Consider the following 15,982-nt stretch of genomic DNA (forward strand, 5'->3'; position numbering starts at 1 on the left):
TCCGGCCGCTGGAACACGCTGTGACGCACACCGCAACCGCAAGTCGGCCTGGAGCGCGCCTCGGCAGAGAAGCGGGAGGACAGGAGCGTGACGCGCGTGAACGTGCACGTTGACGTTCCCGCGCGTTCACGGACCTGAGTCGGCTCGTTCCCAGCTCTGTGTCGGGCTCGTTCACAGCTGCTACTCCCTTGACAGGGAGGAAGGTGACTATAGAACTCGCTGGCGGGAGCGCTTCGCGCTCCAACGCCAGGCGAGCCCTAAAAATGTGTCATTTACAATACCAATAGCTCACACTTTCCTAATGCGAGACCTATTGCATTGCAAATGCTTGTTTAGAATTGTTATCACTATAGCCATTTGTGTAGTATCAGGGACATTGCTTCCAACAGGGAAGCATTCCTGATTTTGTGAATCAGAGAGAAACAGAGTACCATGATTTTTAAGTTGCGAGGCTGGGCAAATGTCGGAAGGAGATAAGTAACTACATTTGTCTCTAAATTTTGCAAGGGAATAGGAGGAGAGCTACTTTATAAGGGATTAAAGAGGGAGTGTTGGATTTTTAACAGAGCTGGTTCTAGCAGAGAGCATTTTATTGGAATTAAAATACTTTTTTGCTTTCCTAACAAGGTGGTTATAGAGGCGCATCCGTTAGAGGATGATCATATTGACCTGAGAATCATACATTTTGTGACAGTCTTTTTAAGAACAGTTTTTTTAGTTGATCTCTAAGCCAAGACATAGATTAAACATTTAGCTTTTATGATTTTTATTTCAATCAGTGCAATTGTACCCAAGGTTTTAGCAAGAGTGTTGGTAGAATTGTAGAGCATGGTATTTACATTGGCGTTCTTCATGGGTTCAGACATGTTATTAGCAGCAAGAGTTTGAGGAAAGCCTGCAGTATTACTTTCTCCTGTCAAGTTTCAATTAAGTAACTTTCTGAGGACATAAAGTAGTTGAATTCTGGTTGAATTTTATAAAACAATGATCTGACCAAACCTTTTAAGAAAGGAAAGAAATCCTACTGGAAGAATTAAAAACAAGGTCCAGTGTATGGCCCCGCACTATGGGTGAATGCATCCATTATCTCAGTAAGGCCCAATGTAAACAAAAGTTAAGGTGATTAAATTCAGCAGAATCATTACCTAATACTAACCAGCCATTACAACTTCATAGACCTAATATCTCTATGAAGACTGACTGATAATAGATAATTCATTCTTCTAAGCAGGGTAAGAGGCCCACTGGTGTTTGGGGGAGGAGCTTTAAAGGATTCAGCCTATCTTGTAGTTGTTTTTATTCTCCAGTTTGCAAAAATGGCAACTGGTCCTTGAAAAAAAGAAGCATAGGTAGGTTCACTTTTCATAATCTTTATTTCGATACAGCAGTATCATAAAAGATGCATTAAAATTTTACACACATACAATATTACAACCACCATAGATAGATATAAATCAACAATTAATGGAAATGGATTGGGGGCGTCAATCATTATGCTAAAAACCATTTAAATAATTTAAAAAGGCATTTATAAAATAAATTCATTCTATTTACAATTGCATTTCCGGTGAGCTAATATACAACTTATTCCACAGCGCATGTATCATTTGATATGCATATATTTATCCTTTACAGTTTCAGATTGTTGTGTTAGCTCCCAAATGCATTATACATTACATTGGCGATTCCCTAAGCATTCCTAAAGCTTCTCGCCAGCCTTTACCCTGAGGAAGCTTACGGCCAGCAGAAACCGGCTAATACCAAAAACAATAACCTGGCAAGTGTCAAGTTTTTAAAACCCTTTCAGCTTCTCTATACAATCTCACACCCATATTTATACAAAGAGGTTTAATCCATCTCTTTCTTGGGATCGAATAGGCCGAACAAAAAAAATAGAACATGTGTAATATCTTCCTTAACTTTTCCGGAGCACAACATGCATGTGTTGTTACTACAATTTGCCCACCTTGTTGTACTTGATTTTAACTTCAGTACACCATATCTGTACTTCAAGTATAATGTTTTTGCCAACAGTGGGTTTACTTCATCCAAGAAAGATTCAAAGCAAGCACTATCTTTAAACATAAGAAACTCACTAGTCAAGTGCTCGGAATGAATTGAACCAAAAGGTTTGATTTTTGTGAATATCTCATTTCATACCTTCGGAATCGCATTTTCTGGTAGTGACTATCTAACTGAAGATTCCTAACCTTTTGAATTTCTCCAAGCATCAGACTGGATCCAGAAATGTTCGCAGCAATTCCCTTGCATTCAGCAGGTGGCATCATGTGGCTCCACATTAGAGGCGTCCCACATGTGAAATAGGGCCTCCTATATTTATGGTCACCTCTGCACTCATCTGATCTCAATCTGCGCCAATGGACGCAGAGCCCCAGGTTGCGCTGCAGGGGCACCGGGGCCCTTATAGGTATGAGCCACCGTCATGCTGACGTCCATTTCTTTCTGATCTCAGTCCGTGCAAATGGACGCAGAGCCATGGGAAACACAATATGGCAGTGTGCCGCCGTTATAGATTGGAACCTTATTAATGGAGTATCTGAGTACATTCCAAACAACGGGGAAGAGGGTGTGTCAGTGAAGAACCTTCACTTAGACAGAGTCTCTACCAGAAAAAGCATTATCAAAAGTAAGTGACTTGTTTTTCTGATACAGACTTCTAACTGCAGATTCCTCACCTTGAGAATAGATACCAAAGCAGCAACTCCTCAGTGGTGGATCTATGGAATGGCTCAAACCTCTATATATAGCAAGACAGACCAGGCAAAGTGCCTATCCCACTGCATCTGGCTGTCAACGCAATAAAGGTTGGTGAACATGTGGAGGGACGCCCACGTAGCAGCCTGGCAAATTTCCAAGACTGTTGTGCCGCACCACAGCACAGTGGTAGCAGCCTTCGCTCTGGCAGAATGTGCACTCAAGTCATCTGGCGACTGGGTATTAGCTAGTCTATCTATCTCAGATACTGAAGCATAATAAAATCCACCAGAGATGGTTCTCTATGGCTCTGCTTTGCCCTTTTTTGCTCCAGTGAAACCAAATAAAAGCTGGTCATCCGGTCGGAGATCTCTGGTCTGATCGATATAAAAGCTAATGGATCTCTTGAGGTCACATCGGTGAAGCTGTTCTCGTTTGATGGGTGATTTGGAGTATAAATACGGGCAAGGTGATGGATTGCCATATATGGAAGGCTGTGACTAACTTCAGCAGGAATGCCGATTTTGTTATCTTGTCTAAGAAAAATTAAGTGTATGGTTGTAGGACATATAAAGCCTCCAGTTAATTTACTTGCCTTGCGGAGGTTATTGTGACAAGGAACACTGCCTTGATGGGCAAAAGCTGTAACAAGTAACAATGCATAGGTTCGAACAGAGTGCACATTAGATTAGTGATAACTAAATTAAGGTCCCACGGCTGCATCACCAAGGGTTTTGGTGTGATCATGTGGATTAGCCCCTTCAGAAAAAGTAGCGCAACCAGAGACTTGCAGAGAGATGGCTGATCTGGTAAATGCAGGAAGGCCAAAAGAGATAAAAAGGTAACATATACTTGTTACAACAGTAATGTCTTGCTGGGTTAAAGGCAGACAAAAAAGAGAATATTTGCTAACTGCATTCAGAGGTTGGATATGTCGGGAGGAGAACTAGACAACAAATTTCTCCCAGCGTCCTTAGTAAAATGATTTTGTAGATTGACAACTGGCTGCCAGGATGACACCAATCACTTCAGGAGGAAGGTTGAAAAATGTTAACTGTTGCTGCTCAATCTCCATGCATTGAGGTGTAGGTCGTGCAGGCTCGGGTGTATAACTCAGCCATGTTGCTGCAAAAGGAGATCCTCCCAAAGAAGCAGCCAAATTGGAGGATATGTGCTCAGAGTTGGAAGTTCTGGATACCACACTTTCCTCACTCGGGACCGGGTCTGTCCTGATCTTTTTTAGAACTCTGAGCAGAAGAGGGATAGGAGGAAAGGCGTACAGAAGTCCCGAACCCCAATTCAGGTGGAAGGCATCTCCGAGAGAAGAATGACTTGAGTACATTAATGCAATTAATTTGGCGTTTAAAGCCCTCCACTTCACGGGCCCGGCTTACCTCAGGAAGCGTATTGCTTTTTACGTTCCCCGGAGGAGTTTGAGATCTGCTGACCTGGCTAAAGTGGAGGTACCAGTGATCAAACGTGTGCGGATGGGAGGCCGGTCTTTCCAGTTCATGGCGGCCAGTTTGTGGAATGAGCTCCCTTTGTCGCTCCGCAAGGCTAATAATCTTCTGGCTTTTAGAAAAGAGCTCAAGACGGTCCTCTTTTCTGCCTAACCAGTGTGTCTATAGTGTTTCTGCCTCTGGGTTTTCTTGGTTATGTTCAGGACTCTCTGTCAAAGTGCCGGGACACCCGCTCCGGGTAGCCGTGCGCTCAAGAAATATAGTCTTAACATAACATAACAAAACTTTGAATGCTGCACGTTCTCTCCTGTGGCTGCTAGTTCGAGTCAAGGTTTTCCCCATTGCTGGAAGATACCCTGTCCCACCACTGAATGTAACTGCCATTGCGATCTGTTCAACACAGACAGTTGAGTTCTTTCGACCTGGTGTTAAAAGATCCTGCCGGGTGCGGGGCAATCAAGGAGATGGCCTGAGAGAACAGCCACTTCCAGAGGTGCACACGACCCATGACCCTACTTCGCACTATTTGCTGAAATCCCACATGGCAGTCGAGCAACCACACCTGCGTGATGGTCTGAATGAACTCTTAGTGCCAAGCCTCAATGAAGACCAGATATCTCAACAATGCATCTGACAAAACAATTATCTCTGGGTGGGGTAGAGGAGAGGACTGCCACTGGTCCACTTGCAGTCAAGCAGCCACCACTACAGATCTGCCAATGTCTCCTTTGACACTTGGATAGACACTGACAGGCCCACTTGATGCTGAGCCCACTGAGACTTCAGATCCCATTGAAGAGCCTGCATGCTATCTGGTGTGGTCCACAAACAGGATATAGAAAGCCAGGGTGCCCAGAAGCCTCAGAGCTGCTCTCACAAAGACCCAGGTCAAGGGTTGAAATTCTGGGATAATAGCCCGAAAGTCCTGGACATGTTAAGGCAGAACGGCTCAGAAAACCACTGTGTCCAAGATGGCTCCGATAAAGGAAAGCCATTGTGAAGGAGTCAGGTTCAACTTCGGCACATTAAAGAACAAGCATTTGCAATGCAATAGGTCTCGCATTAGGAAAGTTTGAGCTATTGGTATTGTAAATGACAATTTTTTTATTCATGTGCTGGTTTTGAAAATAGAAAAATTAATAGCTTTGTCATTTACAATGCCAATAGTTTTAACTTTCGCAAATGTGACACCTATAGCATTTGTAACGCAATATGTGTTGTATTTACATGACTTAGATTTATTGATATTACAAATAAAAATGGCTTGTAATTTTTTTAATAATTACTACTTAAAAAAAGTTACTGTAATTTATTATAATGGCAATAGCTTAAACTTTTGTAAATAACTTTTGTGAATATTATGTTCATTGTATTTTATTATGACGAAAATCCAAGAACAGAAGTGAAATAATAATATCTTTTTGTGACATTGGTAATAAAGCTTGAACCACCAAATTCATATCCTACTTACTGTTGTAAAAACGTGCTTTCTACTAGTTGTGCAGTTTCAAAGCGCTGTGAGTGCTTCTAAGTATTATTTATAGCCATGTTTATGTAGGGAATCCTGGCTCCGCTGCTTGGGCATGTTACTTCCCTTATCTGCCTGGAATGGAAGCGCCTGAAGTTTCTAGACTCTTCAGAGCGCTGGGAGGAGGAGGAATGATGCCCTGATGTCAGTCGAGAATGTTTTGCATTCCTCTTTTATGGCTGTCGTGTTTGTACCGTGTGGCTGTACCGATTTGGGGGCCCACAAGGACCTTGTTTTCCTTAAGCCCCGGATGGGCCAGGTCCCGTGGACAATGTTGATAAATACGCTGCCATATAAAGAGTATGTTTGGTGCCTGAAAGTTGCATGCCACGAGGGAAACCACCCGATCCACTGTTCTCCCACACAGGCTTACACATCCCACACGCAGACACAAACTCACGCACAACCCAACACGAGTATATACACAGCTGCCCACAGTGCACACACGTCCCAGACATGAAACAATTGTAGGGTTTTTCTGTAGTATCCACAACTAATAGCAGCCGTGCATCTAGCCTACATTGCGACTGCAACCCGGGGGATTGCAAACCAATTCCAAAAATCGAAATAAACTGACGGACAAGTGACGGATGACTGGACACCACCTTTCTAAAATTGCCAACAAACCAGTTAAAATTAATATATTCTCTTAAATTGCCGATACAATGGTGTGAATGGCTTCCGCATAGGGAGGATAGAGCTACAATGAACACACTAGCTAAGCTGCGTATTAACCAAATGGGTGATTTATTCCATGATGGGACTGTTAAAACATGGAAACAGGCATCACTGCATACATATGGGGTTACAGCACTGGATACATTTCAGTATCATAGATTTCGTAGTGCCCTGAGTGTACTGTTGTGTTCCGATATGGGTGAACCGATAGAGATGTCGTCACTGACGTACCTTCTCCAGGCACAGTCTCCACAACGTTGTGTAACCATGCTTTACTCTTCATTTAAAGTTCCCTGTGAGCAGAACAAACAATAATTTCAACTAGACTGGGAGGAGGAGCTTGGTATGGTTATCTCAGAGGCACAATGGTCTTGGTGTTTTACTACCATTAAGTCAATTTCCTTGAATGGCAGGCATCGTCTGTTACATTTTAAGTATATTCATAGAACATATTACACACCAGCACGTCTACATAGATATGGATAGAGGGAGGATGATAAATGTCAGAGATGTTCTGCGACCAATGCCCACTTTACGCATTTAGCTTGGGAATGTCCAGGCATACGTAGTTTTTGGAGCAAAGGATTATAGGTCCTTTCCAAAATGCTAGATTCTGAGTTGACGGAGACTCCATTAGTGGCTCTACCGGGGTATGACAAACAGATTCCAAAGGGAGTTTGCAAGTTGGCAGCACTAGGACTACTTCTGGCCAAGTGGAGGGTGGCCATGCGGTGGTTGAGAGGCCCCTTGCCTACTGTTGAGGGGTGGAAGAAAGAATTGGCATACTGCTCCACCCAATCTAAAAATTATAATGCTTTGATGCCAGTGCGATGGCACCCAAAGATATATGGGGTCCGTACCGCCAGTATTTGTTGGGTGTTAATGATACTGATGATTCTCAGGATGAGTTAGACCGTACAGGTGTGGGTTGAGCAACATATTAGTGCAGGGTTATGCGTATTTCCTAGTTGCTTTAGAAATGTGACATTCTTTCACGACTATGATCCTGTGTGACGCATTGGGTAGGATCTTATTGCTACATTGAATCACTGGGTTACTGACATGCTCTTATTGAATCATAACCGTACCACTCATTGCTTATATGATCTCAACCTTGTGGAATGTACTCTGCACTACTGGCTGAAATGTATGTTTGATCAATTTTTGTTTATACATTGTGAAAATGAAAATAAAGTTTTAAAAAAAATCTTTGCTATTGATGCTTGACTTCACCGGTAACTAATGGAGCACATTCAGAGCCGGCTTCATTGAATGATGATGACTTACTCCAGTAGAGTGATTCTGTACAGCTGTAGGCGTTTTCTCGTACACTCACTTGTCTGTGGTGCTTTAACCAGCTGCGTAACTACTCCTTTTGATATTTCAATTGTGTTTCCGTATATTCCATCATTACTAAACAGTAGCAACTGCTGCACAAAAAAGCTTCTTTACAGACCTCATTTGAAAAGGAAACTGTTGTGGTAGAGCATGCTGCATGAACTGGCACAAAGCATCTTAAGGCTGACGTAAGTGTCTACGCTACACTGTCCGAACTCCTTAAGTGACAACGCCGACACGCGTCAGTAGTTGCAAACACACTTTCACAAGATTGATGGGAATTTCTGCCTCACGCATGCCAGGAGATGTCCAACAAGCTGGAATTAACACATTCAGTTATAAAACGAAGTCCAAATGAGTGACTAACAGTGGGAATTCAAACAAGCTTCACACAGGAACACTGCAAACACAAATATTATGTATCAAGAAAAATCTAGACAGTGCGGGGCAAGCAGGCCAGCAGTCCAAATATAGTGTTGGTTGTCTTTTCTTGAAGGCGAGAGTCGAAAACATTGGACTTTCCGCTACTACGGCAGGCAGCATGGCAGACAAGCGGCTTTTCAGACCAACCCAGCGAGGAAGAGATGAATGCATAAACGTCAAGGGCCGATGTGGGGGAAGCACACATGTTGTTACGGAAGTAAAAATGATACACACCTGTTCGAATTTAAGTGAGCCCGCCTTAGGGAAATCTACCCGCCAGCAGCTATCCACTTCACATGGGGCACCAGGATCTTCCGGCTACTGACATCAACGAAGCCTCTCGATGGCCTCATAGCCAATAAAAAAAAACGGAAGTCAGGCACTTTTGCCTGAGACGGGGGCGGGGCCTGCAATCCGGCAGGAAGTCCCGCCCGCCGCCGAGGAAGAAGTGGAGCCGGCCAACTGATGGCCTCTCCGCATCACGGGGCTCCCAGGTGCTGGAGGGAGCCCCGGAAGTGAAGTCCTGCCCCCTGGTACCAGCGTTGCCGTAGATGAGACACTGAACACGCCGAAAGAGCCCGGTAAGTGGTGGGGGGGGTGGTGGACGCGCGTGTGTCTGTTCGAATGTGTCTGTGCGTGTGCGTGTGCGCGTGGGTTTGCGTGTGTGTATGCAGTGTGTGTATGCAGTGTGTGTATGCAGTGTGTGTGTGCCTGTGTATGGCTGTGTATGTGCGCATGCGTGAGTGTAGAGTGTTTGCGCAAGGGAATGAGGCAGGAGAGGGGCACGGCGCCGTGCGCGCTCACGAGGTCAAAACTCAGCAGATCTGCGCTCGTGCACCCTCTCCTGTCCACATTCCTAAAAACGGGTAGCAATAGTTGTCGAAGCCGACTGCAATCAATGCTTACGCATTGAAGCAGGTCGTGCTTCGACCTAAAAAACACAGCAATGTCAACAGGTTGGCCATCGTCTGGAGATGGCTTGCGGCTGTAATAGGCGAGTCTGCCTTCAGCATCCAGTCGTCGAGGTATGGGAAGATTGGTATTCCCAACATCAGCAGATGGGCTTTAACCACCACTATCACTTTTGTGAACACCCAATGTTCGCAGGTAAAGCCAAAGCGGAGCATGGTAAATGTAAAGTGCTCATGACCTACTTGAAACATGAGTTCTGCAAGTCCAGCGTTACCATCCAGTCTCCTGGATACAGGGCAGAGAGAACGTGGGCCGGCATAAGCATTTTGATTCGGTCCTTCCAAAGGAAGAAGTCCAAAGGGTGACAATCTAGAATGGCACAGAGCCCTCCATCCTTCCTCAACACCAGAAAGTAATGGGAGTAGCAACCAGTTCTGATCTCTAATGGCTGCACCCAAATGCTCCCTTGGTCAATAGAGCTTGAACTTCTCCATGGATTATGGACAAGTGGTCCTCTATGAGATATGTGGTGCAGGCGGCAAGTAGTGGAAGCTTTGGGTAGCTCATTGCCCCTGGGAACTTGGACACTGCTGGCCAGAGCCACAGTCTCAACCTGTTGTTGCTCAGGCATGTATCGTCTCTGCCGCTGCAGGTAGCCTCTACCGAAGCCTCGAATGGGGTACTGATGTTGGGGGAATTGCCAAGCAAGCGGAGCAAATCCAGAGAGCGGGCAGTGGCCTTACTCTCTTTAAAACTCTCAAAGACATAGTCCACCTTCGCTTCGAACAGCCTAGAACCACAAAAGGGCATGTTCATAAAAGACTGTTGGACATCTGCCAAAAAAACCTGTTGAGGGATTCCAGGCATGGCATCCAAGCATCACGCTGATGCAGGGTGCTCTATCCAAAGTCGGAATATTTCGCCACATTCTACCCATCCAAGATCAGCTTTTATAACATTTGACAGATGACATCCGGGACCATTGGCAAGATATCCGCCATATGCTTGCCAATACCTGAGGTCACCATTCTTTGTACAATGCAGCTCTTGTGACCAGTACAGATTATAAAATTATGGAATACAATTCAATTCTTCCATAGATTTTAGATGGAACAGTCTCACTTCCACCTGGTCCATACATTTGACGAAGAGGGCATTAAGCTTACCAGACATGTTCTCAGGGATGTGGAATTCCTATAGCCCGACGCCCAGGACATATTGTTTGGGGTCAAGGGCAAGAAGTTTTCATGTCTATTTTGTCCTTGGGACAAGTAGGCCCAAACCCCTACAGCACAAACCCTTTGGCTGCCAGTTTACAGTACCACATTATGCATCAAGGAAGGACATTGTCTACAGTTAAGGTAATAACTGTGTCTATGTGTTAATGCTGTTCAGACTTGTATTTATGGTTCATTAATGCAAAGCCTCTATTATTAGGGTGAGCACTGAAAGTAAATGTTGTAAGCTCGGCCTGCACTACTGACGGTGGTTCCAGTATACACGTGTACTGCCTCTGCTTGCCCCAACTATGTATAAGGCTATGTATAGTGCTCCCAGAATGCTCTTTGATTATATGCAAATATCTACAGATTCTTGAAAGCAACAGTGATGATTCTTTGCTTTCAAAATAAAATGTTCACAGAAAAAAGCAAATAGGAAAAAACATTGTGGTAAACTACTGGAAGATAGTAGGTACCACATCTCTGCAGCATCATTTAGTAACATGTTAATGTATGCTTGCATTTCCCAATAATATTCATAATGGAAAATCAGTGTAACCAGTAAAAATACAATTGTGGGAAACAAAACAAGCATTGGTAAAGCCAGTAGGTCTGAAATTGGTGGTCAGTCTTTTGGTTTTGTCAATGTTTGACTTGTTTAGGCATGTTTTTTGTAAAACCTTATCGGTATGGGAGCTGCAAGGCCCTCACCATTCAAACAAGCATTGGCAAAAGCAAAAGAAATTTCGGTCTCAAAAAGAACACACTGCCGCAGCAGTTTCAGGCACTGAACAAAACCACTTTGTGTGCCAATATGCTCCTTGTAAAAGAGCAGAATACTGTCACTCACAGTGAAGCCAGCTGATAGAAGGGGAGAGAGAGAGAGAGAGAGAGAGAGAGAGAGACATAATTTTATTAAACACAAAAGGTCATTGTTAACAACCGGCCTAGTTAGAGGCCCAATTATTAAAGAAACTCTCAAAAATGCATCCATGGTATATAGCCTTGCATTAAGTACATATATTAATTTTCTGTGAATTCACAAGAATTTACAGAAGTAGGCCAAGAAATAGAACTGCTAGAAAATATTTTTGAACTGCATTTTAGCATGAGCAAATGTGCATGTGTAGATTTGCTCACGTGAAAATTTGAATGTTTCGAGTTCACTTTTCCTCCAAACATTTTTCTCCCAACCCCGGAAGAAGTTGCCACTGTCAGGAGTAAATGGTGAAAACCCTTAAAACATGAAAGTTAGTAGGTTTGCACAGACTCAAAAGGGCATTCCAACCCTTGAACTATTGCTTACCACTACCTTCAGCCCCAGTATGTAGACCTGCAGAAACGTAGCAACATAAGGGAATTCCTAGTATTCAAACCCTACTATGGTACAAGCCCTGGCATAATTAGAGAGGCTTGATCAGAACTCTTACATAATGAGATTGCTGCCGTAATTTGTCGCCACATTACATGGCACAAAAGGGACTAGTGGATTTTGTTACAGGACAAGTAGATTTATGAAGCAACCTGCCCCATGGACAAGTAGAAATGTTCTGGAAGCATTAGTTAACTAATCAATCAGGTACTTATATATAGAGTGCTTACTCGTAAGGGTCACAACGTGCTGAGGGGGAGTTGGGGGGGTCCAGCAGTAAAGTCAAAGAGCCAGGTTTTGAGGTCCTTCCTAAATTGCAGCAGTGATGGTGACAGCCTGAGGTACAGAGGTAGGGAGTTCCAAGACTTTTCAGCAAGGTAGGAGAAGGATCTCCCTCTAGCCAATGTCTTGCGGATCTGTAGGATAGGGGCCAGGGCCATGTGGGCGGAGCGGAAGTGTCTGGTCACTGTGTAGAAGTAGGGACGGTGGTTGAGGTATTAGGGTCCGGTGTTGTGCAGGGCTTTGTTGCTGACAAGCTTGTTCTTTTGTTGATTATGGAGCCAGTGGAGATCCCTCAGGTGACCGGAGATGTGGTTTCGTCAGGGGGTGTCCAGGATAAGACAGGCAGAGGAGTTATGGATGAGCTACAATTTCTTTGAGTTTTTTGGTCATGCCGACATTGAGTGCGTTGCTGTAGTCGAGCTTGCTGCCACCTCTTGATAGCTACGCAGTTGCAGTTCTCTAAATAGTGGCTTTAGCCAAAAAAATCTCTTTCCAATTCAAAAGAAGGGCAGTTTCAGAGTACGTGGGCCAATTATTTCACAAGGAGTAAAAACTACAGGAGTTCTCTTTGCATACATGCTTCCATTTTTGAAACACCTCACCAATATCAGAGGCCCATCCATGATCTTAAAAACTTAAGCTTACATTTTCTTCTCAGATGTACAGACAAATAAGGTTGAGGCCTCATCTCGGTGTAGGTTATTATTGCATAACGGTTGTGGGCTTTTAATTGTAAAGCCCGGAGCTCTTCCTTTACCGATAATGTTTTTACTGCCTTTCCCAAAATTTGAAGACTCCATATGATATGTTCACATCCTATGGGTGACCTGCCAAGGCGACAACAGTGAATTGAACATATCTTTACACAGATTATGGCCAAGGCTCCTCTTTTCTACTGTCTTTGGTTTAAACCAAAACTTCAACACAGCGGCCTCTGTGCCGGACTTGATCTATAAGCCCAAATTTAAGCCTTACCTGGGATTGTCTGGTGCAGTTTGGGAGACTAAATATTTGCGAAAGAGTCTGGATTGCTGCTTATTCAAGCATCACCCAAATGTATCCAGGAATATTTCAAGCATGTACATTAATATAGGCAAGCATCTGGCTTCTATGACTTGTAATAGTGGTAATAAAGAGGGACCTGCAATATGATTTGTGATTTTACAGAGGTCAGCTGTGATTCCTGTGGCCTGTTTTTTGCAAGGCTTCCAGATGAGCTGCTGATGTCCTGGAGGCCTGAAGCTCAATGTCTAAATACTTGCATGAATTAGCCTTGTCAATCGTACGCTCCCGTAGTTTCCAGGACCAAGGAAGCTGCTTGAGGATCCTAGTGAATGTGACAATTTAAATTTTTCCTGGATTGATTTCTAATCCATTTAACTTACAGTAAGAACACCGATTGATAAAAAAGTTTTGGAGCCCAATCGGTGAGAAACTCAGCTATACTATCAGCCTGATTCATCATTGTTCCGTTTTGAGAGTCCTTAATAGCGATTATTAAGGAATCGCTATTAAGGACTTGCAAAACGGGATGCATGTAGAAATTGCATAAAGAAATGCGATTCCTACACATTCCTTATTTGCGATTAGCAAATTGCTAATCGCAAATAAGGAATAACTCCCCATTCATTCCTATGGGCCTAAAGGCTCATAGGAATGAATGGGGAGTTATTCCTTATTTGCGATTAGCAATTTGCTAATCGCAAATAAGATAGCGATTTCAAGGGTGCCAGGGGTGTCCAAAGGACACCCTGTAGCACCCCTGAAATGTAATCTACATTGGTGTTGCGCACACACATGTCCAAAGGACATGTGTGTGTGTAACATGCAACTTAGAAAAATGCATTTAAATGCATTTTTCTAAGTTTTCGCTATTTACCACGAGGTTTGACCTCGCAGTAAATAGCGCCCCAAAATTGCGATTTCGGAATTTTTAAATGGTTCATGAATTGCATTTAGGGAATCTCAAATAGAGATTCCTTAAATGCAATTCCTCGCAAATATGCGAATTCTTTAATAGCGAATTTTGCATTTGGGATGATGAATCCCAAATGCAAAAATTGCACTCGCAAAGGGCCAGATTCTCAGAATCTGGCCCTTTGCGAGCGCAATTAAGCTTGATGAATCAGGCTGTATGTCATCTGAGTATTGCAAAATGTGCAATGGTTGGCAATTGACTTTCAGAGAGCAGGTTTTTTTTTTTTAGGGAGGTTATGATGTCAGCAGTAAATCTATTGAAAAGAACGGGGCGAGCACGCAGCCTTGCTTCAGTCCTTTATTTATGGGGACTCTTTTAGATAAGGTGCCGTCCCTACTAAGTTTAACTTGGATCCATTTGTTAGAGTACACGGCGACAATCAGGTTTAATATTTTTGGAGGAAAAACCCAGTTGGTCAATTTCTGCCATAACTTGGCCCTATCGATGCAATTGAACGCTTTCTTATAGTCAATAAAATGAAGGGCTTGTTTGATAGCCAATGTTTTGTGAACTAGAATGGCATGTGTCATAATATTATGTGGTGCCAGAATGTTTACAAAAGTCTATTTTGTAGATATTTCTATTATGTGTGCTATAATAAAAGTGACAAATCGTTTACGGCTGTTGACTCTGAATGAAGGTTTTACCGCATCATCTCACCAAAATCTCCAATTACACAATCAGAGCCTAAAGGTAACTAAAATGTAATAGTTGGATTCCTACAAGTAAAAAGAATAGTGAGCGGAGGCAACAGCTAGCTCCATAAAATAATCTTTAAAATTAAAACGTAATCTTATACATTCAGATCATATGGTAGGATAAACTGAGAATTTAAGTGAACCCCAAATACAGCAAAAGAGCTCCGTTATATAGGTGTATACTAATTTTCATTCATCAAGCAATTTAACTTTTGCTGGAGGTTTACGGTAATCTCTAACCGGTTTGTCGAAACAAGCACGAGACACAAAACAGCATTAGCAGGAAAAACCACTTTAATTAACAATGTGTCAGGACAGCTTGTATAAATCTAGTTCACCCTGCATTTAAATGAAATTAGAACGATAAAACTACTAAGCTCCAAATTCTCCACCTTAAAGGCCTTTATTGCCTAAAAATGTGTCATAAAATCATATTGAAATATGATGTTTGGAGTTATGACTCAAATTCAACAAACTGCATAGCAATGACAGATGGTGTCAAATAAGAATCTAGCAAATTGTCCTTCAATACAGTCCTATTAAAAAATTAAAAAACATTACCCCAAAGTTTCACATTTTTACTGGGCATGCAGCCATTTCCTGGATCTTCCCATCAGTCCAAAACATTCATGGTGGATTATACCACACAACACTAAATCATTTGCATGCACCTTAAAAATGTAAAAAGGAAATCACCCAATGTAATTGATAAAACCTGAGCTCATGATCTGTGGTAAATTGATATATGAATAACGAGATAAACAATATAACAATCTGAGCAGTTGACAAGCCGAAGGTTACAAAACCTACTCTACAGGTGACTGATCATCTATTCAGAGAGGTACATTCAACTTACAGGTTCTTTGGCTTCTGTTTCCTCCCAAGATCCCCAATCTGCTTCTTCCCAGTCAGCAAGTTTACCTGTTGTAACAAAGTGGGGAGTTATTTACTTTTTCTATTGTTCCCAAGAAAGATGTTGAGTTCATTTATATAGCACATAAATACTGCAGCAATTATGCAACAAGGAGAGTTAGCAGACTGAATTTGTAGTTTACTCAAACAAAAAATTAATGTAATTTTCATAGAGTAGTTTCTTGGGTCAGTACTTCTTTATGTTTTTGTAGAACTATTTGGTTCAATACAGAGTCTTGTGCTAGTTAGTGCAACGCCCATCTTGAATCTCTATATAACTGTATGCATCAATGCATATTAGGAGACCACGTTACAGTTTATAACACCATTAGATGGAATACGGAATGTGGATAATAGGATGTGTGAATAGGCAGTAGTAACAGGTTCACTCAAATTAATAGTGCTTAAAACACCAGAAACGCACCGCACATCATATGGCGAAAATTGGCCTCTTCGGTTAACAAGC

At 42.7% G+C, this 15,982-nt stretch overlaps 1 protein-coding gene across 1 annotated transcript in view; it reads right to left on the bottom strand.

The window, feature by feature from the left end:
* RAB3GAP2 (RAB3 GTPase activating non-catalytic protein subunit 2) overlaps positions 1 to 15,982 on the bottom strand; it is a 586,520-nt gene that overhangs the window by 439,212 nt on the left and 131,326 nt on the right. Inside the window, exon 2 of the mRNA XM_078649806.1 lies at positions 15,461 to 15,525. Within this exon, the coding sequence (XP_078505932.1) occupies positions 15,461 to 15,525 (65 nt within the window). The remainder of the gene's footprint in view (positions 1 to 15,460; positions 15,526 to 15,982) is intronic.

The sequence above is a fragment of the Lissotriton helveticus genome, chromosome 6, assembly GCF_964261635.1.
Source record: "Lissotriton helveticus chromosome 6, aLisHel1.1, whole genome shotgun sequence".
NCBI lineage: Eukaryota > Metazoa > Chordata > Amphibia > Caudata > Salamandridae > Lissotriton > Lissotriton helveticus.